The 24,275-nt window shown below is 55.2% G+C and overlaps 1 protein-coding gene across 1 annotated transcript; it reads right to left on the reverse strand.

Annotated features, from left to right (window-relative positions):
- Positions 1-280: 280 nt before the first annotated feature.
- ERBB2 (erb-b2 receptor tyrosine kinase 2) lies at positions 281-23,855 on the reverse strand. Its single transcript, XM_012661774.1, has 27 exons — positions 23,495-23,855; positions 17,014-17,165; positions 15,919-16,123; positions 15,001-15,135; positions 14,582-14,650; positions 14,280-14,395; positions 14,000-14,141; positions 13,091-13,210; positions 12,656-12,782; positions 11,092-11,165; positions 10,911-11,001; positions 10,480-10,679; positions 9,983-10,115; positions 9,809-9,899; positions 8,999-9,159; positions 6,571-6,618; positions 4,610-4,748; positions 4,406-4,528; positions 4,054-4,152; positions 3,650-3,835; positions 3,384-3,539; positions 3,191-3,266; positions 2,748-2,894; positions 2,234-2,331; positions 1,873-2,061; positions 1,346-1,598; positions 281-1,208 (listed from the first exon to the last, which is right to left on the reverse strand). Exons 1-27 carry the CDS (start codon positions 23,565-23,567, stop codon positions 853-855), a joined length of 3,759 nt encoding a protein of 1,252 aa, XP_012517228.1. The 5' UTR covers positions 23,568-23,855; the 3' UTR covers positions 281-852.
- Positions 23,856-24,275: the final 420 nt, after the last annotated feature.

The raw sequence follows: 24,275 nt of genomic DNA on the forward strand, positions 1-24,275 counted from the left end.
GGAAATTACCCCATGCTGGTGGGTGGCCTTAGGATTTATTAAATAGTTTGTTCTAAGTAAGAATGATCTAGTTGTCAAAGGACTCTCAGAACCCCAACTTCCCAGTCCCCCCAACCTAAAAGCCAGGGAACTGGATGTCACGTTCCTCATTCAAGCTTTCTGGAGATTCCTAGCCACTCCCTCCAGGAAAAGAGGAGTTGAGTGTAAGGTGAGCAGTAAGGGATGGCACAGAACCACCCCCAGACATAGGCTGGTGCCCAGCTGTTTTCCAAAATATATTTACAAATGGAGAAAGTGGGTATGGAGAAGGGACATCATTGCTCCAGGAACCCCTCCCCGCTCCACACAATACCCACTCTCCCCTGGGTCTTTATTTCATCTTTAAAAAAACAACAACAAAGTAAAAACAAAACAAAAAAGCACTCTGTACAAGGACCGGATCTGGACGCTGTTGCTGCTCTCTTCCTCCTGGGGGCAGCAGTAGGTGTCAGGGACAGTATCTGAGGGGTTGCTCTTGTTCTTAGATGTTCCAGGCTGGACTGCTACCTCCGGTGAGGCGACTATGGCTGTGGCATCCATTGGACCCTGGAGTCCACAGGGCTCCACAATCAACCAAGGCTCCCCAGCGCTGCCGTCTTCCACCATGCTGGGCCCCTGTCAGCCACTGAGGAACTCAAGCAAGAAGGAAGTTCCTTAGGACAGGTTCTTGGCATGGCAGGCTCCCCTGGATATGGCTGGAGGGCCCTCCCCACCACGTGGTGATGGGCTAGAAGTCATGGTGATGGGTTAGAAATCGGGCCTTCCCCACTCGATGACGGCACAGCAGGGCCCCAGGGGACTTGGCCTTCTCATTCACACTGGCACGTCCAGGCCCAGGTACTCAGGGTTCTCTGCTGTAGGGGTCCCTTCAAAGGTGCTGGGTGGAGACCCCCGCTCTGGTGGGTCCTGGTCCCAGTAATAGAGGTTGTCAAAGGCTGGGCTGAAGGCAGGAGGAGGGTGGGGCTGAGGAGCAGCCCCTCCCCGGGGTGCCAAGTACTCAGGGTTCTCCACAGCACCCCCAAAGGCAAAAACGTCTTTGACAACCCCATTCTTCCCTGGAGAGAGAGTCTTGGGCCTTTCCAGAGTGGCACCAGCAGGTCGGGCAGGAGGCACAGGGCCTTCTGGGGACGGGGGGTGCTGCAGCCGAACATCTGGCTGGTTCACATATTCTGAAAGGGCAAGAGACGAGGACTTGTTAGGGGAAGGGACCCAGGTGTCTGCTGCCCCTACAGTGGACCCTGAGCTGAGGGTCCCCAACTTCCCCCACCTCCCAGTCAGTCCCTCAGCTTGGGCCCAGATTCCATACCAGGCTGGGGGCTGCAGGTCAGGGGGGCAACGTAGCCATCAGTCTCAGCGGGCAGGGGTACTGTGGGGTCTTCACTGTACCGCTGTAGAGGGCTGGGGTCATGTGAAGGGAGGCTTTGCAGCCCCTTGGCTGCCCCCATTCCCAGGTCACCATCAAACACATCAGAGCCAGCCCCTTCTGAGGGTGCCAGTGGAGACCTGGGGGGCTCCTCTTCGGAGGGCTCCAGCCCCAATGTCAGCTCACCACCGCCACTCTAGGGACAAGAGAGAAAGTCATGGATCTGAGACGGAGACTCCATGGGAGGTGACAGGATTAGAGGAGGAAAAGAGAGGTCATCTTTGGGGTATGACACAGTCCCCATGGAGAGAATGCGGTCGCAGGGGTTGGAAAGCAGTAGGAATCCTCCTTAGGGACAATGGGTTCTCTGTGAGAGGTGATGGTTGGGGAACATCAGAGAAAGGGGCCCTAGTTTATTGGGGGGGGAGGTAAGCAGACACAGCCACCACAGTGTGACCGAGGGCACTGACCCTGGTGGACGAGCTGTGGTGTCTGTGGTGGGCTGTGCCTCCAGCGCCCGGGGCAGGGTCTGGGCAGAAGAAGCCCTGCTGGGGTACCAGATACTCCTCAGCATCCACCAGGTCCCCCATGTCATCATCTTCCAGCAGCGAGCGGTAGAAGGTGCTGTCCAAGGGGCTGGCTGGGCCCAAGTCCTCATTCTGGATAAGAGGGAGACACGGGGTGGCAGCCCCTCCCCAGCCCGGTGTGCAGCCTTCCAGGGAAGGCTCGCAGAAGGCAAGAGGCTGGCACCCGGGGGCCATCTCCCTTTCCCACCCTGCGGGAGGGTGCTCTCTTAGTCATAGGCAGGGATAGGGCACAAAGGCCCAGTACCTGGATGACCACAAAGCGCTGGGGGTCCCTGGCCATGCGGGAGAATTCGGCCACCAACTCCCGGAACCTCGGCCGACATTCAGAGTCAATCATCCAACCTGGGGCAGGAAGGAGCTCAGCATCTAGTCCTGGGTGCAGCCTGTGTGCTCGCTGCCACTCTGCCTCCCACTCCCTCTCCAGCCTGGTCTAGACAACCCCAAGGGACAGCCCCAAAGCCCACAGGTGCTAGAGAAGCAGTACCAGACTCTGGGGTCTTGAGCCAGAACCTTAGGACATCTCTACTAGTTTCCTGTTTTAATTTTGCATATAAGTCTCTTTCTAACTGTTCCTCTAGAGAACCTCTGGACTTTACTGCAGAAAGGACAGGAGATGCTTTTGAGGCTCCTTTAAACATACCAGGGGCCCTGGGTCCACATACATCCTGCTCTTGGTCCCCTCCCATGCCCCTTGTGGGCCCCTCCACCCAGCACCTCCCAGCCCTCCTCTGAGCAGCCAGCACAGCTCAGCCACGCACATTTGACCATGATCATGTAGACATCGATGGTGCAGATTGGGGGCTGGGGCAGCCTCTCCCCCTTCTCCAGCAGGTCAGGGATCTCCCGGGCTGGGATCCCATCGTAAGGTTTGGCTCCAAAAGTCATCAACTCCCACACAGTCACACCTAGGGTGGAGACAGAGATAGGGGTCAAGGGTGGGGGGACCAACAGAGCTTTAGTGTGCAGAGCCTAGAGACTCTCCCCAGAAGCCCAGCACCATAGCAGGGGGAGAGAGACGTGACGCCAAGAGACAGGACCTATCCAGTCTCTCCCCAGTCTCAGGGACGCACATGGACCCTGCAGGGTGGGGCACAGGCAGCCCCTTCCTTCCCTCCCACATGCTGAGGTGGCCCCATAATTCTCTCCATCCCAGCTCTCATTCTCCCACCAGCATCCCCCCCCCACCCTCCCCACCACGCACCGTAACTCCACACATCACTCTGGTGGGTGAACCGCCGGCGGAGAATGGACTCCAACGCCATCCACTTGATGGGCACCTGGGAGAGCAGAGGAGGAAGTCCTCCAACTGGGTGTGGTGGGGAGGTGGCCGTTCTCAGAGTTCTCCCAGGGGCCAGACCCCTTCCGCCCCGCCCCACTCTGCTCCCTCCTCTGACCTTGCCCCCATCAGCATGGTACTCTGTCTCGTCAATGTCCAGCAGGCGAGCCAGCCCGAAGTCGGTAATCTTGACATGGTTGGGACTCTTGACCAGCACGTTCCGGGCGGCCAGGTCCCTGTGCACAAGCCGCACATCCTCCAGGTAGCTCATCCCCTGGAACGGCAGGCACAAGTGTGGACCTTCTGGGACCCCAGCCTAGCCCCGTGTGGAGCCAGGGGCTTGCTCCCAAGGGACCTGTGGAGCCCAGGCCCCTACGTGCATACCTTGGCAATCTGCACACACCAGTTCAGCAGGTCCTGGGACCCCAGGCGCCCGCGGTGTTCCCGGACATGGTCTAGGAGGCAGCCATAGGGCATAAGCTGTGTCACCAGCTGCACCGTGGATGTCAGGCAGATGCCCAGGAGGCGGGAGACATATGGGGAGCCCACACCAGCCATCACGTATGCTTCCTGGGGGTGAGGGTTCACTGAGAAGCTACAGGGGACCCCAAGCCCCCAGCCACACGCCTGCCTAAGGGACCACTGCAACCATCACTAACCACAAAGGTTAAGTGCCAAGGTTTGGGGGCATCGTATCTCCCCAATCCCCAGAAAAAAGAGCCCAGAGCCCCGACCTGCAGCTGGGGATCCCTCCTATACTGCCAGCAGGAGAGGGCGGAGGGGCTTACGTCCAAGATTTCTTTGTTGGCTTTGGGGGATGTGTTTTCCCTCAACACTTTGATGGCCACTGGGATTTTCACATTCTCCCCATCAGGGATCCAGATGCCCTGGGCAGAAAGAAGAAGATGTGATGTAGAAGCCAGATCCCACCTGCCTTCCAGGCCACTCTCTGTGCTCTGAACGTCCTTCCCCAGCCCTGGACCTGCCCCTCTCCCCTTGTTCCCGCCGCTATAACTGCCTTCTCCCAAGCAGCACTGTCCCCAGCCCTTGGCCCTCCCTTCGGAACTCCTGACCACAGCCCTCCAGGCACCGCCCCACCCTCTGGGCCTGACCACCGCAGGCACTGGCCTGGACCCTGACCTTGTAGACTGTGCCGAATGCTCCAGATCCAAGCACCTTCACCTTCCTTAGCTCCGTCTCTTTCAGGATCCGCATCTGAGCCTGGTTGGGCATCGCTCCACTTGGCGTCAGCGGCTCCACCAGCTGGGGCGAGGGGGTGGAGGGTCAGTGCTGGGCGCTGGCTGTGGACCCCGGGCAGGCTGGGAGGCCTTCACGCCGCCTCACCTCTGTTTCCTGCAGCAGCCTCCGCATCGTGTACTTCCGGATTTTCTGCTGCCTTCGCTTGATAAGGATCCCACAGACTAGCCCCAAGACCACGGCCAGCAGAATGCCCACCACGGCAGGGATGATGTACGTCAGAGGGCTGGGGGTGGAAGTGACAGTCAGGGACTGGGGGCCAGTCTGGGGTGGAAGGGACGGGGGGGCCCATGGACAGACACAAAGGTCCCCGACATTGAGAAAGGGAAGTCGGAAGGGTGACCCACAGCTCTGACCCTCTCTTCCCTCCTCGAAAACCTGCCTTGGCTCCCCACTGCCTCCACAATAAAGTCCAGAGTTCTTGCAGGCATTCAAAGCCCTCTCCATCCACATCTCCACATTCTCTCTGCTCTTGCCCTTGGCTCTAACTCAGGGCACTAAAGCTTCATGTAGTAAAAATCACCAAAGGGCTTGTTAATACAAATGCTCTTACATTGGGGCTACATCTGCAACTTAACGATAAACCCATTGTTAAGTTGAAAATATCATAAATCAAAACTCCATTTAAGACACCTAACCTACCTTAAACGTGCTCAGAACACTTACACTGCCAACAGCCTACAGTTGGACAGCATCGTCTACACAAAGCCTAGTTTACAATAAAGTGTTGCACATCTCATATAATCTATTGACTACGGCACTGAAGGTGAAAAACAGAATGGCTATCCAGGTACTTGAAGGACGGTTTCTACTGAACACGTGTTGCTTTTATACCACTGTAAAGTTGAAAAATCATAAGTAAAATCATTGTAAATTGGGGACCGTCTATATGCACAATTCTGGAGCCCCACCCCCAGAGATTCTGACTGCTGCATGGGGTGGGGCCCAGGAATGTGCACCCAATGATTCTGATGTTCTAGCCAAGTTATTCACCCCTAGGTCATGATTTTCCACGCTTCCCAGCCTTTGCATATGCTTTTCCTTCTGCCTGGACCACCCTTTCTCCACCGAGTCTTCTTCCAACATCCAGCTCACCCTGGGATAGATGGAGCTTTGGGCATTGACCCGACATTCTTGTCATCCTGTCCCCTCTGCTTAGCACAGGGCCCAGCACATAGTAAAACTTTAATGCATATTTGCTTTTTTGTTTTTGTTTTGTTTTCTTAAAGGCAGGGTCTCACTCTGTCGCCTGGGCCAGAGGTGTCATCACAGCTCACTGCAACATCAAACTTCTGGCCTCAAGCACCTCGGCCTCCCAAAGTGCTAGGATTATAGGTGTGAGCCAAGCGCCCGGCCTGCATGCTTGTTTGTGGACAAACGATTGCCTAGGTCAGACTCCCCAAAGCCCTTCCCAAAGCTCCCCACTGCCCAGACAATCAAGTTCAACACTGTGGCCTGGTGGTCAGGGCCTATGCCCTGCAGATCTGGCCCTGACCTGACTCCAACTTGACCCCTTCCCCCCACCTCTGTGCTTACTGAACAGCCCACCACACCAGAATCTTTCAACACAGCCTAGATTTTCCTGACACCTCCCCCCGCATGCCACCTTGCCCCCAGTGCTTTCCACCTGAATGCAAGTGAAATACCTGCCCCCCTTTCAGGTCTGGCTCAAATGCCACCTCTTCCTTGAAGCCCCCTGCCATCCCCAGTTAAGAATTCACCGCTCCCTCCTCAGTGCTGCAGCTGCGTTCTCAATCTACCTTGAGTTCCAAGGAGATGAACTTTGCCTGTGTCCCTCGCGAGGCATCAGGCTACTCGAGGGTGGGAAGGCACTGGGTGTCTTAGCCATCTGTCCCTGCGATACCCCCCCAAGCATCCTGAGCAGGTCCTCTGTCCATTTATTGAAGCAAATTGAAAGGAGGATCCACAGCGGGTGGGAAGGGACCTGTGTCATGTCAGGAGACTCCCCCTCCCCTCAGCAGTGACCACCCAGGGTCCAGTGGAGAAGTGAAGGGCAACAGAGGGTACATCCCGGGGACCAGGCCAACCTGGCTCGTTGCTCAGCGGGGCAGCCCTTGTCATCCAGGTCCACACAGCTGCAGGAGAGAGAGTCTCGTCAACAACTTTGGGAACCACCCTCCTGGGCTCACTCCAGCCTCACAACAACCCCAGGAGGTGGGTGTGGCTGGGTTATTATCCCCATTTGACAAAGGCAGAAACTGGGCTCAAGGTCACCAGTGATCTTTCTATCACCCCACAAAGGATTCCTTCTCCAGTCTGGGAACCCGCACCCCCTGCTCCCCTCATTCTCCCCGTGGTGGATCGGAAGGGCTGGCCACCAGAAGCATCAAGTCTGAAAGCCCAGCTGTTCGTTCCCTCCCTACCCTGGTACAATTTCTCCAGAAGCAGTCTGGCAACACCTATTAAATAACACTTATGACCCAGCAGTTCCACCTCTCAATGCCAACGCCTACACACTAGGGGGCACGCACAAGGACGCTCGCTTGTACGTGGAGCTCAATTGCAAAACACCGTGCAGAAAAAGGAAACAAGCGCAATATCCCTCCAATAGGGACAGGGTTAAATTACATTTTTGCTATAGACAGAGTAGTTTTAAAAAACAGGAGGTAGATCTATATGTACTCACAAGAAAAAATACATAAAGTGGGGGAAAAAAGCAAAATGTAGAACAATATGTAGAGTATGAACCCATGTGCATTAAAAAATGCACACACAGGCCGGGCGCGGTGGCTCACGCCTGTAATCCTAGCACTCTGGGAGGCCGAGGCGGGTGGATCGCTCAAGGTCAGGAGTTCGAGACCAGCCTGAGCAAGAGCGAGACCCCATCTCTACTAAAAAAATAGAAAGAAATGATCTGGACAATTAAAAATATATATATAAAAAATTAGCCGGGCATGGTAGCACATGCCTGTAGTCCCAGCTACTCGGGAGGCTGAGGCAGGAGGATTGCTTGAGCCCAGGAGTTTGAGGTTGCTGTGAGCTAGGCTGATGCCATGGCACTCTAGCCCGGGCAGCAGAGCAAGACTCTGTCTCAAAAAATAAAAATAAAAAAAAATAAAAAAATAAAAAACGCACACACACACACACACACACACACACACACACGAATCTGATTATAGGTAGTGGAACTGTATGAAATGGCTGTTCTGTGGTTTGGGTTTTTTGGTAAGAGACAGGGTCTCACTCTGTCGCCTAGGCTGGAGTGCAGTGGCACGATCATAGCCCACTGCAGCCTCAACCTCCTGGGCTCAAGCGATCCTCCCACCTTGGCCTCCCAAAGTGCTGGGATTATAGGCGTGAACTACCATACCCGGCCTAAAATTGCTGTTTCTTGACCATTTTTGACTTAGACTAACAGCAATCTTATATGAGTCGGCCTAATATAAATGCAATCTGCATATGTACACGTGGAGAGAAAAGCGTGGAAGGGTGCGCACACCAAAGCCCATGCAGTGGGTCTGCCTGGGGAGGGGAGAGAGTGGGTGGGCAGGGGAGGGCAGTGAAAGGACATGTTTGCTTTGAACATTTATACTGTTATATTGCTGAAAATGTTTATCACAAGATCATATTCATGTGTTTCCTGTGTAAAGACAACTAGATGAGAAAAATTAAAATAAGGTAGATCACTACGTTGGAACATGGAAAAACACTGCAAGATTCTGTTAAGTGATTAAAAGCAATTTGCAAACAATACGTAAAGCCTATGATCCCATTGTGGTGAAAAGAAATATATGTTAAAAGGAACACAGATAGAAACAATTGGAGAATAATAATATGTATTAACATATGTAGTTTATACATATAATATGTGAGAATGTTCACAGATAAAAACAACTGGATAATATATATTAACATATGTATTATATATATAATAATATATATGTGCTAGAATGTGCAGAGATTAAAAACAACCGGAGAGAAAAATTTCCAAATTATTAACAGTAGGGATAAAATTGCCAGTGACATTAATTTATATTGCATGAGGGTTTTTTTGTTTGTTTGTTTTGTTTTTTTGAGATAGAGTCTCACTCTGTAGCCAGGGCTAGAGTGCTGTGGCAACAGCCTGGCTCACAGCAACCTCAGACTCCCGGGCTCAAGCGATCCTCCTGCCTCAGCCTCCCAAGGAGCTGGGACTACAGGTGAATGCCACTACACCCAGATAATTTTTTTCTGTTTTCAGTAGAGACAGGGTCTCTTTCTTGCTCAGGCTGGTCTTTAACTCCTGACCTCAAGTGATCCTCCCGCCTCGGCCTCCCAGAGTGCTAGGATTACAGGTGTGAGCCATCACGCCTGGCCTATATTATATTGCATGTTTCAATTTAAAATTTTTAACAACATGTGTTACTTTCGTGATCAGAAAAAAGGTATGAAAAAGGTAGCATTGTCCCCCTTTTACAATAAGAGCTTTCCTGGAAGGAAAACCCTCCTCTCTGCAGAAAAGGCCCCCAGACTCACGAGTGGGTGCAGTTGATGGGGCATGGCTGACACGTGCCCTCCTCATCTGGGAACTTCCAGATGGGCATGTAGGAGAGGTCAGGTTTCACGCCACTGGGGCAGCGAGCCACGCAGAAGGGAGAGTCCTTGTAGTGGGCACAGGCCACACACTGGTCAGCTTCCTGGGTGGGGAGAAAAGGTTTGTGGGGGGCTGATACTAAGACCCCCAGGGATCATGGGCTTGGGTCCCCTTCATGTTTCCCACAGCCACCAGCAGCTATTTTCACCCTGCCCCTGGGATAAACACCCTGCTCGTCTCCCAGGCTCTGTGGACCCTCCCTCCGGGGACCTCCTTCAACCCTGGTTCTGGGCGGGGGCTTCAGATGAAGAACGGGAGGTGCCCAGAGAAGGAAGTGAATTATCTAAGGTGTAACAGCGAGTAACAACAATAACCATTTTGCAGAAAGCCTTTTTAGTGCTTAGGCACTGTGCCAAGCCTAGTCTAATTTCATTCTCGCCACACCCCAGCAGGGTAGGTACTATTATCATATTCATTTTAGGAATGAGAAAACCACGGTTGGAAGCAGGGCCTGGAGTTGAATCCAGGTAGTCTAATGCCTGAGCCAGCAGGTCTAACCACCTTTGCACAGCCATAGCCAAGAATTCAGGCCTCTTGGGACCTTTCCCAGTCTGAAGGGCCCCGGGGGTCCCCCAGCTCCCCTCTCCTTCCACCCTCCTCTAGCACACCCTGAGGCTTCTCCCTATCCTGCCAGGTCTCTGGCAATGCCACCTCCTTCCCGCCACCCAGCTCTGAGCCCACCAGCGCCTCACCGATCCAAAGCAGGTCGCTGAGCCATTCTGGGGCTGACACTCAGGGTGGCACGGCAGACAGTGCCTGCCATTCACATACTCCCTGGGGAGCCTGAGAAAAGGGACAATGTTGAGGGGGTCCGGGAAGAGCTGCTGTGCACCCCTCCAGCCAGCCCGCTCCTCTGCCCCGCATACCCCTGCAGTACTCGGCATTCCTCCACGCACTCCTGGCCCCGAAGGAACTGGCTGCAGTTGACGCACTGGGTGGGCCCCGGACCCCAGCAGTGCCCATTGGCACACAGTGGGTAGCAGGCCAGGTCCTCACCCACTGCAGTGAAGAGGAAGGGACCAGAGGGGACTCTTAGGGGAGGCCCCAGGTCCAAGCGAACCAGGGGAAGGGGCTGTGGATATGGCTCTGGGCTGGAAGGGTGGGGACAGGTGCTGGCCAGTGCAGGGAGAGGAAGAGTTCTGAGATTCCAGAAACAGAGAGGGGAAGGGAAGGATGCCAAAGGCAGTGTGGTAGGACCCAGCTAGAAGCCATGCCAAGAGGCCAAGCCAGGCAGAGTGGAGTCAAGATCAGTACACTAAGGACAGGCAGTCTGCACAAGTCCAAGAAAGCGGCTGCCAGGCTCCCTGGGCACTCCCGTGTGCTGGCAGACGGGGCGCATGCAGCACCAGGCTCCCTGTCTTACCACACTCGTTCTCTGGCCGGTTGGCAGTGCGGAGCAGGGCCTGGTGTGGGTTCCGGAAGAGCTGGTCCCAGGGCACCGTGTGTACGAAGCAGAGGCGGGCGTTGCGGTGGATGAGGGCCAGGCCGCTGCCCAGTTCCCGCAGCGAGCGCAGCCCCAGCCAGCTGATGCCCAGCCCTTGCAGGGTCAGCGAGTAGGCACCACTATAGGAGGAGGGGTGCTCAGCTGCCGGGTGGGCCCCTTACCACTGACCCCTTCCCTGTCAGCAAGGGCTGCCCTCACCTTCCTCCTGTCCCCAGCACTTTCTGCAAGCTCTCATGGAAAGGTTATTGCTGTGTCCCTGGGGAACAGGAATATTCCCCTATGCCCAAAGCTTCTCACAGGGACTCTTCCCTGGGACTCCTCCCCAACAGGCACCCCTCCTCCGTACTCACTCGTGCAGAACTCGTCCCCGAATTACTTGAAGGTTCTGGAAGACACTGAGGTCGGGCAGGCTGTCTGGCCATGCCGAGATGTACAGGTAACCTGCAGGCAGAGGGTGAGATTAGGGGTGCAGGGACAGGGCGAGGACCCCCCCAGCCCCCGAGGAGCAGGATGCAGAGAGACACAGCCCACCTGTGATCTCCTCCAGGGTCTCAAACACCCGGAGTTGCTCTGGCTGTAGGGGGGCGGTGTTGGAGGCTGGGTCCCTAGAAGGATCAGGAGAAGTCAGCAGGGCCAGGAAGGAAGTGGGCATCACCCCCAGAGCTGTGCCTGCCCCCCACTCCCCACCCCACCATTAATGCCGTCACTTAAGCCCTTTGCTGATCAGGCCCGGCTGTTCCCATCCTGAGAACTTCAAAGCCCAGGCCTTATTTGGCAGGATCTATCAAAACAGTATTTATACCCTTTGATCTAGAAATCTTACTTCTAGGAATGTGGCCTAGAGAGACACTGGCCTCTGTTCAGAGGCACGCACGAGGCAGGACTGTTAGTAAGAGCGAAAACTGAAAATGACCCAAATGTCCATCAGGAAATAGGCGAGCTGTTCAAACCCTGATCTCTCTAGACCACAGGGTAAAAACTAACACTTAGGAGCACTTAGTATCTGCCAGGCCCTGTTCCAAGGGCGTTGCAAAGATTAACTCATTCAAGTTTTATAACCACCTTATGAGGTTGGACTATTCTTGCCCCCAGTTACAGATGAGGAAACTGAGGCACAGCAAGAAAATCAGGTGCCTAGTAAGTGGCAGAGCCAGGTTTCAAACCTGGGCAGTCTGGCTCTCAAGACTGGGCTTTTAGCTGCCTCGCTTTGCCACCTGCTCCACAGCTGTTGAAAGAAGGCGGCTCGACTTGCTCCGAAAAGCAAGGGGCAGACAGCACTCACAATACATAAACCGACCTCCCCAGCAAAACTGTTACAACTGCGTCTCTCCGTGTGTGTGTCTATATATGTATAAATGGTCTAGATGAACACACGCAAACTTAACAATGGTACCCTCTGGAAAGAAGAGTACAGAGGTGAAGAAATATGGAAGGGATTTTTTTTCTTTTTTTAATGCATTTTTAAAATTGATACTATAGTCTATACTATAAAATTATACTATTTTAAAATAGTATAATTTACATATGGCCAAATGCAGACTCTTGGCATACGGTTTGTATCCACCGCCCCAATCAATACTCAGAACATTTCCGTCACCCCGGAAATTTCCCTTGTGTCCTTCCCTTTCCAGGGAAGCCCCACCCCAGGGCAGCCACTATTCTCTCATCTCTCTCACCACGGAGTGGTTTTGTCTGTCCAGAGCTTCACATAAAGGGAATCACACAGTATGGGATCTGCTACCTGGCTTCTTTAGCTCGACATAATGTTTTTGAGATTCATTCATATTGTGTGTATCAGTAGTTCATTTCTTTTTGTGGCTGAGTAGAATTTCATTGTACGGATATACCACCACTTGTTTATGCATTCACCTCCAAACAAGGCCATGTTCACAGATAGCTTATCATTTACAAAAATAATGTCCCCCCTCTCCAGAGTCCCTGCTGCTTCTGGTCTCCCACCACCCCCCTTTCTGACCCCCCATTCCTGACCTCCCACCTCTGTCTCCCACCATCCCCCAGAGATGCTGCCATATCTATGTCCTCAGGACTCTGTGCCTGTCCTGACACTGTCTCAGGCCCCTGTGTGCACCCTTACCCTTCAAAGCTCTCCGGCAGGAATGCCAGGCTCCCAAAGATTTTCTTGCAGCCAGCAAACTCCTGGATGTTGGCACTGGTGACAGCTCTCGCCTCTCGAAGGTGCTCCACGCCCAGACCATAGCACACTGTAGGGAGTTGGCAGGGGGCAGGTGGTGAGGGGCCATCTCAGCCTTCCTAGTGGGACTGAGCAGCAACCACGTGGGCACTGGGGTCCTGTCTGCAGTGCCTGCCTGGGGCCACAGGCCCCCTCCCCACAGTGGCAGGAGATACAGGGAAACTTTAGGACTAGGCACGGCCAGGGGCAGAGACAGTGGCAGAAAAGGACTGGGTCCCAGGAGGGTGTGAGGACAGAGTGGGACAGGGTGGGCTGGACCAGGCTGGGTGTGCAGAGGGACAGAAACTGCAGCTGGCCCAGGGGGCAGAGAGTGGGCACCTCGGGCACAGGGCTTGCTGCACTTCTCACACCGCTGTGTTCCGTCCTCAGCTGTCACCTCTTGGTTGTGCAGGGGGCAGACCAGGGTGCAGGATCCCACATCCGTAGACAGATAGTTGTCTGAGGAGATCAGGAACATGTATCCATGTGCCGCAGCCCTTCATGTGCCACCATGAGCAGTGTCACCATGCCCAGGCACAATAAGAATAATATCAGCCAATACTTAAAAGCCCTTATTACGTGTCTGAGCACTGGACATTCACATACTCCTTACAACAACCATACATGATCAGCACTGTTAGATTCCTATTTTGTAAAAAGGGAAACCAAAGCACAGAGTTGTGTAAATTACTCAAGGTCATTGTGCTAGTGAGTACAGGAGCCAGGATTTGAACCCAAACAGTCCGGCTCTGCACTTTGTCCTCTCATCCACTGCAAGGAGGTACAGCCAGGACCTGAAGGCCCCCCATCCTGCTCCTGTGGGAAGAAAGGGGCTCCCCACGTCTGAGCCCAGTCCTGAAATGCCCATCAGTGAACAGGGGAGCTGTTAAATAACACCCTGCTCTACCCAGACTATAGAATAAAAACATTTAGGGGCACTCAGCATATACCAGGCACTGTTCTAAAAGCTTTACAAATGTTAACTCATTCAAATTTTATATGAGGTTAGGACTATTCTTGCCTCCATTTTACAAATGAGGAAACAGGCACAGCAAGAAGAAGGCCACAAAACTTCCAGGTGGTCTGGTTCCAAAGTCTGGGCTCTTAGCTGCCTCTGTCTGCTGCCACCTGCTCCACGGCCTTTGAAAGAGCTCGACACGAATCGTCATGACGGGTTCTCCGAAGCAAGGGGCAGAAAGCACTCACAACGTGCTGTTATTTACATAAATCAATCTCCCCGGCACTCACAGGGACAGGCGGTCACACAGCTGGCACCGAACGTATAACGGCCCTCGGGGTTGGGCATGGACTCAAAGGTGTCTGTGTTGTAGGTGACCAGGGCTGGGCAGTGCAGCTCACAGATGCCACTATGGTTGAAGTGGAGGCAGGCCTGGGGGAGACAGGAAGTTGATTGTCACTGGGCTGTTCTTCCCTGGGGTGCTAGGGGCAGTCGGGCAGTACCAGGCAGGGTGCCCGCCCCTTCCCCTCCGGGGGTGGGGCCCAGCAAGCACAGGGCAGAGGCACGTACCAGGCAGTCAGAGTGCTTGGGGCCCGTGCAGCCGGCAGCACACTGCTCATGACAGCAGTCCGTGGGCAGCGGGCCCTTGCAGCGGGCACAGCCACTGGCACAAACGGTGCGTGTCACTGTTGGGCAAAGAGCAGGATGAGGGCTGAGCAGCAGCTGGCACCAGATCCTCCCCAGCACCACTTTCTGGGGAGACCTCCTGCCCCACAGAAGACGACCCCCAGGCCTGTTATCCTGTCCTTCCCATGTCACCTGTGTTCCACCCTACCCCCGCCTCCCAGACTCTGGGCCTCCCTGAGACTCACGGCTCTGACAGTCCTCGGAACTTTCCCCCCAGCAGTGGGAGGCTTTACAAGCTGGAGAACAGGGGCGGCCTGCGGAGAACCAGAGAGAGGCAGTGAGAGATGTCCGACAGCAAGAGGACGGGTTGACAACGGAGAGAGACTCGAACAGCAACAGAGGCCATGAGGCAGAAAACACAATCAAAGGAGGGAGGGACCCAGACAGGAAAACAGGGCTCCGAAACCACAGGCACAATCTAGAAGCGGAGGGAGACAGGACAGAGAACCACAGAGACAAAGAGACACAGAGACCTGGCAGGAGGGACTGAGAGAGAGGCAATGTTGGAGGCTGGGGTGGTGGGGACGGGGGCTGTGAGTCAGGACTGTGGGTCGGGCGGGCTGCCCGGGAGAAAGGGCTGCAGGCAGGGAGGAGTATGGCTTACAGGCCCGCGAGTGGTTGGTGTCTATCAGCGTGAGAGCCAGCTGGTTATTCTTGTGGAAGATGTCCTTCCACAAAATCGTGTCCTGATGGCAGAGCTGGGGGTTCCGCCGGATCAAGACCCCTCCTTTTAGGATCTCTGCGGGGTGGGCAATAATGAGGAAAGCCTTTCCCCATCTACCACCTCTGTCTTCCCTTAGGACCCTCCTGCCTTCTAAAGGGGGAGCAGGCCTTCGAAATGACTCCCAGGTACCCCAGGGAGGAGAGAAGATATCTCCAGCATCTTCTAGCCCTGCCCCCCGCAACACATACACATGAACACAGTGACACCCAGGGAGGAGCGAGCTGTCCACACCAGGGTCCAGATGTCCGTGCGGACATGAACTCTCACCTCTACACAGCCTGTGCACACTGCTCGGTGGGTAAAAGAGACTGTGGCATCTGAAACCCAGCCCCACCACTAACTATGCTGTGTAATCTTTGTCACTTATCGTTGGTAAGCCTCAGTTTTCTCATCTGTAAAATGAGACTAACACCGATGCTTGCCTTGCAGGAATGTAGCATGACCGAGATGGGGTCGTGCATGCAAAGCACCTGGCACCCAGAGTTTGGGACACTGTCAGCGCCAGGGCTGCCACATACAGTTACACAGGTTGTTCACTGCACACTTGCACTCAGCCAAGTGGGGGCAAAAACCCAGCCTGCAGCCCAATGATCAAATTACGTGTGCTGATGCAGCCTGCAACTTCCCAGAAAGAAGGGAAATCTTTTCCTAATCTTCTCAGAGTGTCTTCCCTGGCTCTACCTCTGTCCACCCAGAGGGGAGACCATTTCTAATTCGCACAAAGCCTCCCCGTGGCTAGTAGTGGCCCTGATCAGCTCTAAACAACCAAGAGAAAGTTTCAATGATGGTGAAGGTCACCTGTGAGGCTTCGAAGCTGCAGCTCCCGCAGCCCTTCCGAGGAGGTCCCTGTGACAGGGGTGGCATTGCCTCCGTTGTCTAGCACGGCCAGGGCATAGCTGTCCTCAAAGAGCTGGGTGCCTCGCACAATCCGCAGCCTCTGCAGTGGGACCTGCCTCACTCGGTTGTGAGCGATGAGCACGTAGCCCTGCACCTCCTGGATGTCCTGGGAGGGGACAGACCAGGGTGGGGTTGAGGCAGGCCAGGACCCTGGAACACTACCACCCTCAAGGCCTCCTTGGGGATCCCTAGTGCTTGGGGATCTTGGGCAAAGCCCCCAGCCACTAAGCAGACCTGATCCCTCATACATGAAATGGAGATCAAGGCCACTCCCCACCTGCGTCACCACATTCCTGTGTGATCGAGAGAGATAACGGCGGGGGAGCCTTTTGTGGACCGGGAGTTAGTGTCCCTCCCTGTCTGCATCTCAGTTGCTTCGTCTGTGAAAGGAAAGGCCTGGACGAGATGACAGATGACGTCTGCAATTTAACAGCCCAAGCAACGCATACATGGCCCCACTCCAGCACCCAGGACACACCCCAGCAGGCTGGTTTCCACTCTCTTCTGCGAATAACCTTTTCACAGAAATTTCTCTTTTAATCTTCACAATGGGTCTCCCAGGATGCCTACTGCTTCCAAGATATAGATAGGGAAACTGAGACTCCGTGAAGCTGAGGGTCTAGACCACAGTCGCATGACTCATCAGTGGCAGAACTGGACCTGCAACCCACATCTCCCACTGTAGGTGGGAGAGGGTCAGTCCTGGGGCAGTTGGATGGGGGAAGTGATTGTGCTGGCAAGAGAGTGCAACATTTAGCAGAAACACAGATGCATCCCATCCAGAGATGTCCATGGCCGGCCATGTTACAGAGAGAGAATCGACTGATTTTACAGTAGATCGGGTGGGGGTTAAACATCAGAAAGGACTTCCTGGTTGAGGAACCACAACAAAAGAGGCAATATAGGGAAGGGGCACCTTCTTCTCCCACCCACCCATAAACAGAGGGCTCAGCTCAGCTGAAGGCAGGGCCTAGCTGGGTTGCCCATGGGCCTCACCTGCAGAAAGGAGAGGCTGGCATTGGCAGGCAGGTAGGTGAGTTCCAGGTTACCCTGCACCACCTGACAGCCCTGGTAGAGGTGGCGGAGCATGTCCAGGTGGGTCTCAGGACTGGCTGGGAGCCGCAGCTTCATGTCTGTGCCGGTGCACACTGGCAGGAGGAACAGGTGGGTCAGAGGACGCTGCCCAGTGACCTTCTCTGACCTGGTCACCCCATCCACACTCACTCCCCAGAGTCATGCTGCCTCAGACAGGGAGAAAGCATGACTGAAAGACCCCCTCCTGCCACATCCCGTGCAGCAGCAGAGTTGACAGCACAAGAAAGCTTGTGTGTTTGGGAAGAAGAAGGAAATCAGAGGAGAGGCTCCTTGTGGCTGGGCCCACCCTGGGCATCCACAGGGGGCCCCAGTGAGACAGCCCCATGGAGCCTGCCCACCAATACAGGGGGCTGGCTGGCAAAGAAAGCCTCTCTTTGTCCCACAGGCACAACTCAGGGCCAAGGGGCAAAAATCCCAAGAGAGGCGATGATGAATCATGAATCCTCTGGGTACCCCCTGCCCCTTTCTCAAGCAAACAAACTTGGGGCATTCTCCCTGCACCATTCCAACACGCCCACATGTCAACCTCCTGGCGAGGGATACCACCCCTGTAATGCCACCCACAAAGTGGGGAAGGAGTGTCAGTTGGAGTCGTAGCTGGGGCACGGACACCATCGGGGGCCTGGTCACCATAGAGACCTCTGGAACTCCCCATGCAGAGGAAAGGAGCATCAGACCCCAGCTGTGGGCATCGGGACCCAGGCTGCAGAGCTTGGGCCAGGGAGATGCGTGCTCCAAATGTCCCTGCGCTGCCACCCTCACCCTTGCCACCTCCTCAGGGCAAGACTCCAGAACCAGCTGGCAGAGTCTATGCCACGAAACTCCTGCCACAAAGACACTACGTCAGCCTGTGTAACCGCCCCGCGCAGGCTGTCAGTCAAGGGGCATCAAGATGAACTGCCACACGTGGCCCACCTGGACCCCAGCCTGGTGTCCTTGTGACCAGAAGTACCCACCACACCAGGGACACTAGAGGGGTAAACGACCCCTGGTGAGGGGTGCTCTGGGTAGCAGCTAGCAGCATGTCTGCCAGCAAGGGGGAGATGAAAGTGCCCAGTGGAACTCGTTTTTCTGCTCTGGTGAGAAGATGAATCACCTGGCGTGTCTTGCCCAGGAGGTTGGGCTGGAGGGTGGGGGTGTGGAGGGCACCCTCAGATCCACAGGCCCACAGGTGCCTGAGCTGCCCGGAATTCCTGTCGTTGGTCACTGCTCCACCTCCCACGGACTACGTGCAGCTCAGGGAAAGCACAGGGACTGGCTCTGGGGTCTGACACCAGGGGCCCTGCTCTCCCAGAAACTTGGAGCCTAAGGTCAAATCCTAGGGGGAATGAGATACACCCCTGCCTCCAGAGAGCTGGGGAAAGGCGGGTAGGGCAAGCCCCCAGGTCCCACCAGCCTGGGCCAATGGCCTCAAATTGGTGGCTTCCCAGTAACATACAGAATGGTCTCTACTACCATCCTCGGGGAAGCCAGGGAAGGAAGCAAAGAGGGAGGAAGGGGAGAGCCCAGAAATAGAACTCCAGGGTCCATGTCCCTGCTGGAGGAGAGGGAGACTGCTGCCTCCCCACTCCAGGCCTCACCCACTCACTCGCACCCCTTCCCCTTCCTCAGCCCCTCCCCCGACAGACTCCCAGGAGAAACAGGAGCAGGGGGTGGCAGGCCAGGCCCAAAATAACGCCCTGCTGCCAGGACCTCCCCCGGCCTCAGGGCTTCAGCTGCCTCATAGGCACAGCTGTCTCCAGGCCCAGACCCCAGGCCCTGGCCAAGCCCAGTGTCCCCCGCAGGGCTGGGGCAGGGGCCGACTCCACCCCCTGCGGGCCCTCTCCAAGGGACACCAACTGCGGCAGCCAAGCAATAGGAAAACAACAACAATAGGACCCAAGTGCAGCCACCTAAACTGGGCGGAGCACCTACTGTGTTCCCAGCAGGCACCCTGGGTGGATCCTCCTAACCGTCCAGCAGAGACTGGGACTGCAACCCCCATTTTGCAAAGAAGGAAACTGAGGCTGGTAGGGGTTAGAGTCTCCTAAGGTCATAAAGCGTGTGAGCAGTACTGGCAGAATTTGAACTCAGGTCTGTCTGACTTTAGATCCCACATTCCTTCCACTAGGCCTAACTGCACACACACAAATACACCCCACGCCCCACGCCAACATAAATACACCCGAACTCTCCTGCTGCCACCGACAGACATTACGGGCTCTAGGCAGGGCAAGGCAGCTGGGCTGGGCGGGAGGGTCAGAAAGGGTGGCAGTCCCGCCCCACTAGTGAGTTTGTTTACCTGATTTGTGGCCAGTTTGAGTCTGATTAAGATTCTTAAAGCGTTTGTGAGCAGACAGGTGGGGAACTGGTGCCCTGAGCCCTGCTCCTGGGGAGCTGCAGGCCTGCTGGCTCATCCCCCACCACTGTGCAGTGCCACCAAGGCCTTCTTGACGCCTCCCCCATCCCCCATCTCCTCACCAGTCTCCCACGACCAGTCCTCACCTCCTCACCTCGGTCCTGTCTCTACCCTGCCCACATTGATTTTCTTGGGGGTAGAAAGTCCTAATTCCACACAGGGGTGTTCTTTGTCTCCAGGACCCTTCCCCTCGGGAGCCCCAACCTCCAACTTTCCAGGGCAAAGACAGTGTGTGGCAGGACCAGCCCAGAGCCAGCGCAGGGCCCACAGTGAACATTGGATAAGTGTTCGCTGAATGAGTGAATGAATAAGAGAATGAATGAAATCCAGCCAAGAGTCTCCAAACCAAAAGGGACCAGTTGAGGTCATGGTATCCATCCCTCTGCGCTGAGCTGGTCACAGTCCTTCATGTCCCTCCTGCTGGACTTAGAGGTCAGGGTTTGGCCTCTGCCCCCTGGGGATTCTCTCAAACTGGGTTTTCTCCTCCCCACCAGCCTGCAGCCCCAGCTGCTTCTCTTTCGCAAAGCGGAAAAGCCAACGCTTCCACTGGTTCCCGTAAACGCTACCAGTAAAACCACCTGCAGCCCCTCAGCTCACCACCCGCCCCCAAACCCATGGGGCCAGAGCCCATTCTGGTGATGCCAGGACGCACCCACCACACACACCTGGGGTATCAGGCCTGGTGTCAGACTAGGGTCTGGGCTCGGGGTGTTCAGACCAGAACGCTAGCTCAGCTACTCACTGTGTGACCTTGAGCAAGTCCCTAGACCTCCAGGGCAGAAGCTAAGTCGGATTCCTCTCTATGCACAGCAGTGCCTGTGACTTAGAGGGGATGGATGTTTACTGACCTAAACTTGGCTGCAACAACTCTTAACTCCTTTCGAGAAAGTATATGAGAGTTAAATGAGATAATGAATCTTGAAGCAGTCTGTAAACATGACGAGGCTTTGTAAACAGAACTGGGGACAACACAAACTTTAGCTATAATAATTCTCCCACTCCTTGAAAGAGCACACATCCCTTGCCCCTACCTCAGCTCTCTTCCCAGAGGTGGGGAGGATAGGTGGCCTAACAAAAGATGAAGGTGTCACTCCAGAGAAGCTTCCCACAGGTGGAAGTCAGGGAGGGGGATCTCTTTCCAGACCATTCCATCACCCAGAGCCAGGCACAACTACCCTGCACCCTACCCCAGCCTCCCAGCCCCAGCCCCACACTGGCCCCTGAGGCTTCCACTCCAGCTGTCTCCTTTGCCCCCAGCCCTGCGTGTCACGGTGGCCTCTGCGCTCTCCTGCCCTCAGCCCCCTGCCATGCTGGGAAAGCCCAAGAGGAAGGCAGACATGGGCTGGACAGGAGGGGACCTCAGAGCCCCCCAGCTCAGCCCCACATTCTATAGACCACATACATGGAGGGGAAGGTCATTCACCTCTAGTCCCATTTGGCCGCCTGTCGGCCCCTAAGGCTTTGCTGGAAGCACTCCTGTTGAAAGGAATAAGATTTTGACCACCTCTTAATGCTGCCTCATGAGAGTCCAAAAATGCCCTGGGCGTTATGGGATAGTTGGGAAGTCTTGGATAAGTTGCTTCATTTCTCCTAATTTCAGTTTTCTCATCTGCGTGTACCTACTTCACAGGATTGTTGCAGAGATGAAATGAAACTATCTATGGAATAAAAGCCTAGCATTCAGGAAGCACACTGTACCTTTCTTAAAAGTTAAGGCAAGAGAGGTTTATGCAGCAGGAATATGGGTAATCCCAAACCAAGAGAGAATAAAAAGTACTTCGTATTTGACTCTGGAATGCAATGTATTTACTTTTTACATTTGATCCTATCTTTTTAATTGTTTTTTCTTGAATATTAAAATGAGTACTTTCCCTAAGTATAGTAAAAAGAGAGGAGGCTTTTGGGAGAACCATATTGGAATTAAAATACGAGTGAGCTCTGCAAAATTAAAAGGATGTGTTTGCCACAATTTGCAAAGCCTCGACCTCCAACAAAGGATTTCAGCAAAACCCTGACCCTCTGGGCCTTCTCCCAGCTCTCCCCTTCTCCCACATTCCTGGCCCAGCCCTCAGCCCTGGGATATAATCTGGGTGCTGGAGGCAGCTGGTTGGTGCACTGCCTTTTTAACCATCTCCTGCGTCACACACACAGCAGTACAGGTTGAGGGGTGAGGACACGAGGAGGCCCTAGTCCAGAGAACCCACCCTTCAGATCCCAGCTCTGCAGCAACTGCCACTCCCTGCCTGTTCAACTCCCAGGCCACGAAGCAGAGGGCAGCCACTCTACCCTACAGCCCAGTCTAGCCTCACCCTACTCATCAGAAGGTCAGAGGTGAAGATGCCCGCCTGGGAAACAGGGGAAGAACGGGTTCAGGGAAGAGAAGAGCCTTCTCCCCAGAAGCAGGCGTGGGGCCACCTCCCGCTGTTTACAGCAGATCTGGCCCAGCACCTTGAAGGAGTTCCTGGAGAGGACAGAGTTCAGCCAGTGTCCCCAGGTCAGCAGGGAGACTGCTGTTTGGCAACACAAAGCCCAGACACGCAAACGCACAGACCGCACAACTCAGGAACACCCTAGCATAGTCACGCTGCATCACACACACACACACACACACACACACACACACACACACATACACACACTGACATCCCTTGGATAACACAGCAATGCACTGACAGAGGGCCCCGCAGGCAACACACAGACAAGATGACACCCACCCCCTGCCCAGACTCCCTGACCTATGGAGACCACCCACTACTCCCAGAACACTCTCATTTTGTCTTCCCTACAGCCCAGTGTTTCAGGGAGAAGTGTCCCCCATTATTCCAAGCAGATTAATACAGTGATTTCAAATGTGTGGTTGGAGTCACACTGCCAGGGGTCCATTCTGGGCCCCACCACTTACTGGCTGCTACTCAAACTTCTTTAAGTCCAGGTTTTCACCTGGAAAATGGGAATGCTAGTAGAACTTCTATTACAGGATTTTTCTAGGATTGAAGGAAAGTGCATGCAAAACACCATACATAGTGCCTGGCAGATTATACCTGGCACGGAATATGTTAGCTTTTATCACTATTGCAAACAGGTGGACAGATGGGTCAGAATACACATTGCCCCCACGTCACCCTGCCCCACACACAGCATGAAGGAAAAGGCAGAACAACCCAGCCTTCTGTATACCCCCATCTGGCCTATTTCCTTAGTCTCCCTTCCCCTCCAACTGCCCAGGGATCCCCCTCTTGGAACGCTCCCTCTTTACACCCCAGGAAACCCACCACCACCCTCCACGGTCCACGCGCTCCAGAAGTCACAAAGCACACAGCCCCTAAGCTGGCCGGACAGAAATCTGTTCAAAACAAACCTCTCCCCCTGCCCCCAACCCAGACCCCAGCATGAGGCAACTCCGCAGCTCGCCCGCCACCCTCTTCTCCCGGCTCTGGCAGGACAGGTTGCTCTCCCCACCGCCCCCCTCCACACCGCACCGGGTCCGAAGCTGGAGCGGCCAAACTCAATCGGCCGGAGGGGGGCGGGGAGGGGGCGGGGGAGGGGCAAGGCAGAGGGGACCCCCGAGGAATCCAGCCCAGTCCGGTCCGGAGGCGGAGGCTGCCAACTGGAAAAGCTTTGAGAACGCTTGAGGGGCTCAAGAAAGGGGAAAACACGCGCGCGCTCACTACGCAATCCACCCGTTGGGGGAAAACTTTCTGAACAATTCCAGAGAACTTTTCTGACAAGTTCCCGCAGCTCTCCCGGGGTCTAGAAAGCGCCAGTCTCCTGAATGGGCCATCTCGAGCCGATTCAGTGTAACTGCCCCCCTGCGCCACCTTCTTTGGCCCCCTCCTGCCTGAGGGCCCGGCTGCCTGGAGCGCCTCGACTGTCCGAAACTTCGAGGTGGGAGAGCTCATCCCGGCCCCTCTGTCCCAGCCGGCCCGGGGGACCCAGGCGCCAGGGTCGCGCCGCTGCTCCATCCCCTCCCCACACCAGACCCACCTTGGGTGCCCGCGGCTGCGGGGGGCAAGAGGGCGAGGACGAGCCCCCAGCGGCACCAGGCCGCCAGCTCCATGGTGCTCACTGCGGCTCCGGCCCCATGGCTCCGGCTGGACCCGGCTGCGAGGGCGCGAGGCGCTGGGCGCCGCCAGGGGAGGAGGCCGGGCGCGGGGGGCCGGGAAGGGCCCCCAGGGAAGGGGCGGGCGGCTGCCGGGGGGCTTTCCTGGTCTCTGCGGTCCCGAGGGAGGGGAATCTCAGCTCCACAACTTCATTCTTATACTTCCTCACGCAGCCCTCCTCCTCCACCTCCTCCTCCTCCTGTGATTGGGAGCAAGCGCGCTCGCAGCTCGCCCCCTCCAACTGCATTCCAACAAGTCTGGGAGTGGCAACTCCCAGCTTCACTTTCTCCCTCTCCGCGCAGGCCTGGGTGCGTCCCTCCCAGCGCCCGGACGCCTGGGTTGCCCGCAGCGGTTCTCACACATTTTCCTCAAAACAGAGGAGGGCGATTCCGCCCCCTCCCCCGGGAGAGTGGAGCCAATTCTCCAGGCTGCCCTTCTTAACTCCCTTTTAAGTCTCAGGTTTTATCTTAAACATTCCTGGAGAGTTTGCATCCTACTCCATCACATGCCTATTTGTTTTAAGATCAAATAATGGTTTTCCCACCACATCCTCAAGTAAAATCCACAGTCAAGGAAGGGGGTGTGTTGTGTTTACTTCGTGGCTTCCAGGACTGCCTGGCATATCTTCTCAAATCTTTTGGGTATCTTCTCCAGTCTGAAAGGCA

Source organism: Propithecus coquereli, unplaced genomic scaffold, assembly GCF_000956105.1.
Source record: "Propithecus coquereli isolate 6110/MARCELLA unplaced genomic scaffold, Pcoq_1.0 Scaffold119, whole genome shotgun sequence".
In the NCBI taxonomy this organism is placed as follows: Eukaryota; Metazoa; Chordata; class Mammalia; order Primates; family Indriidae; genus Propithecus; species Propithecus coquereli.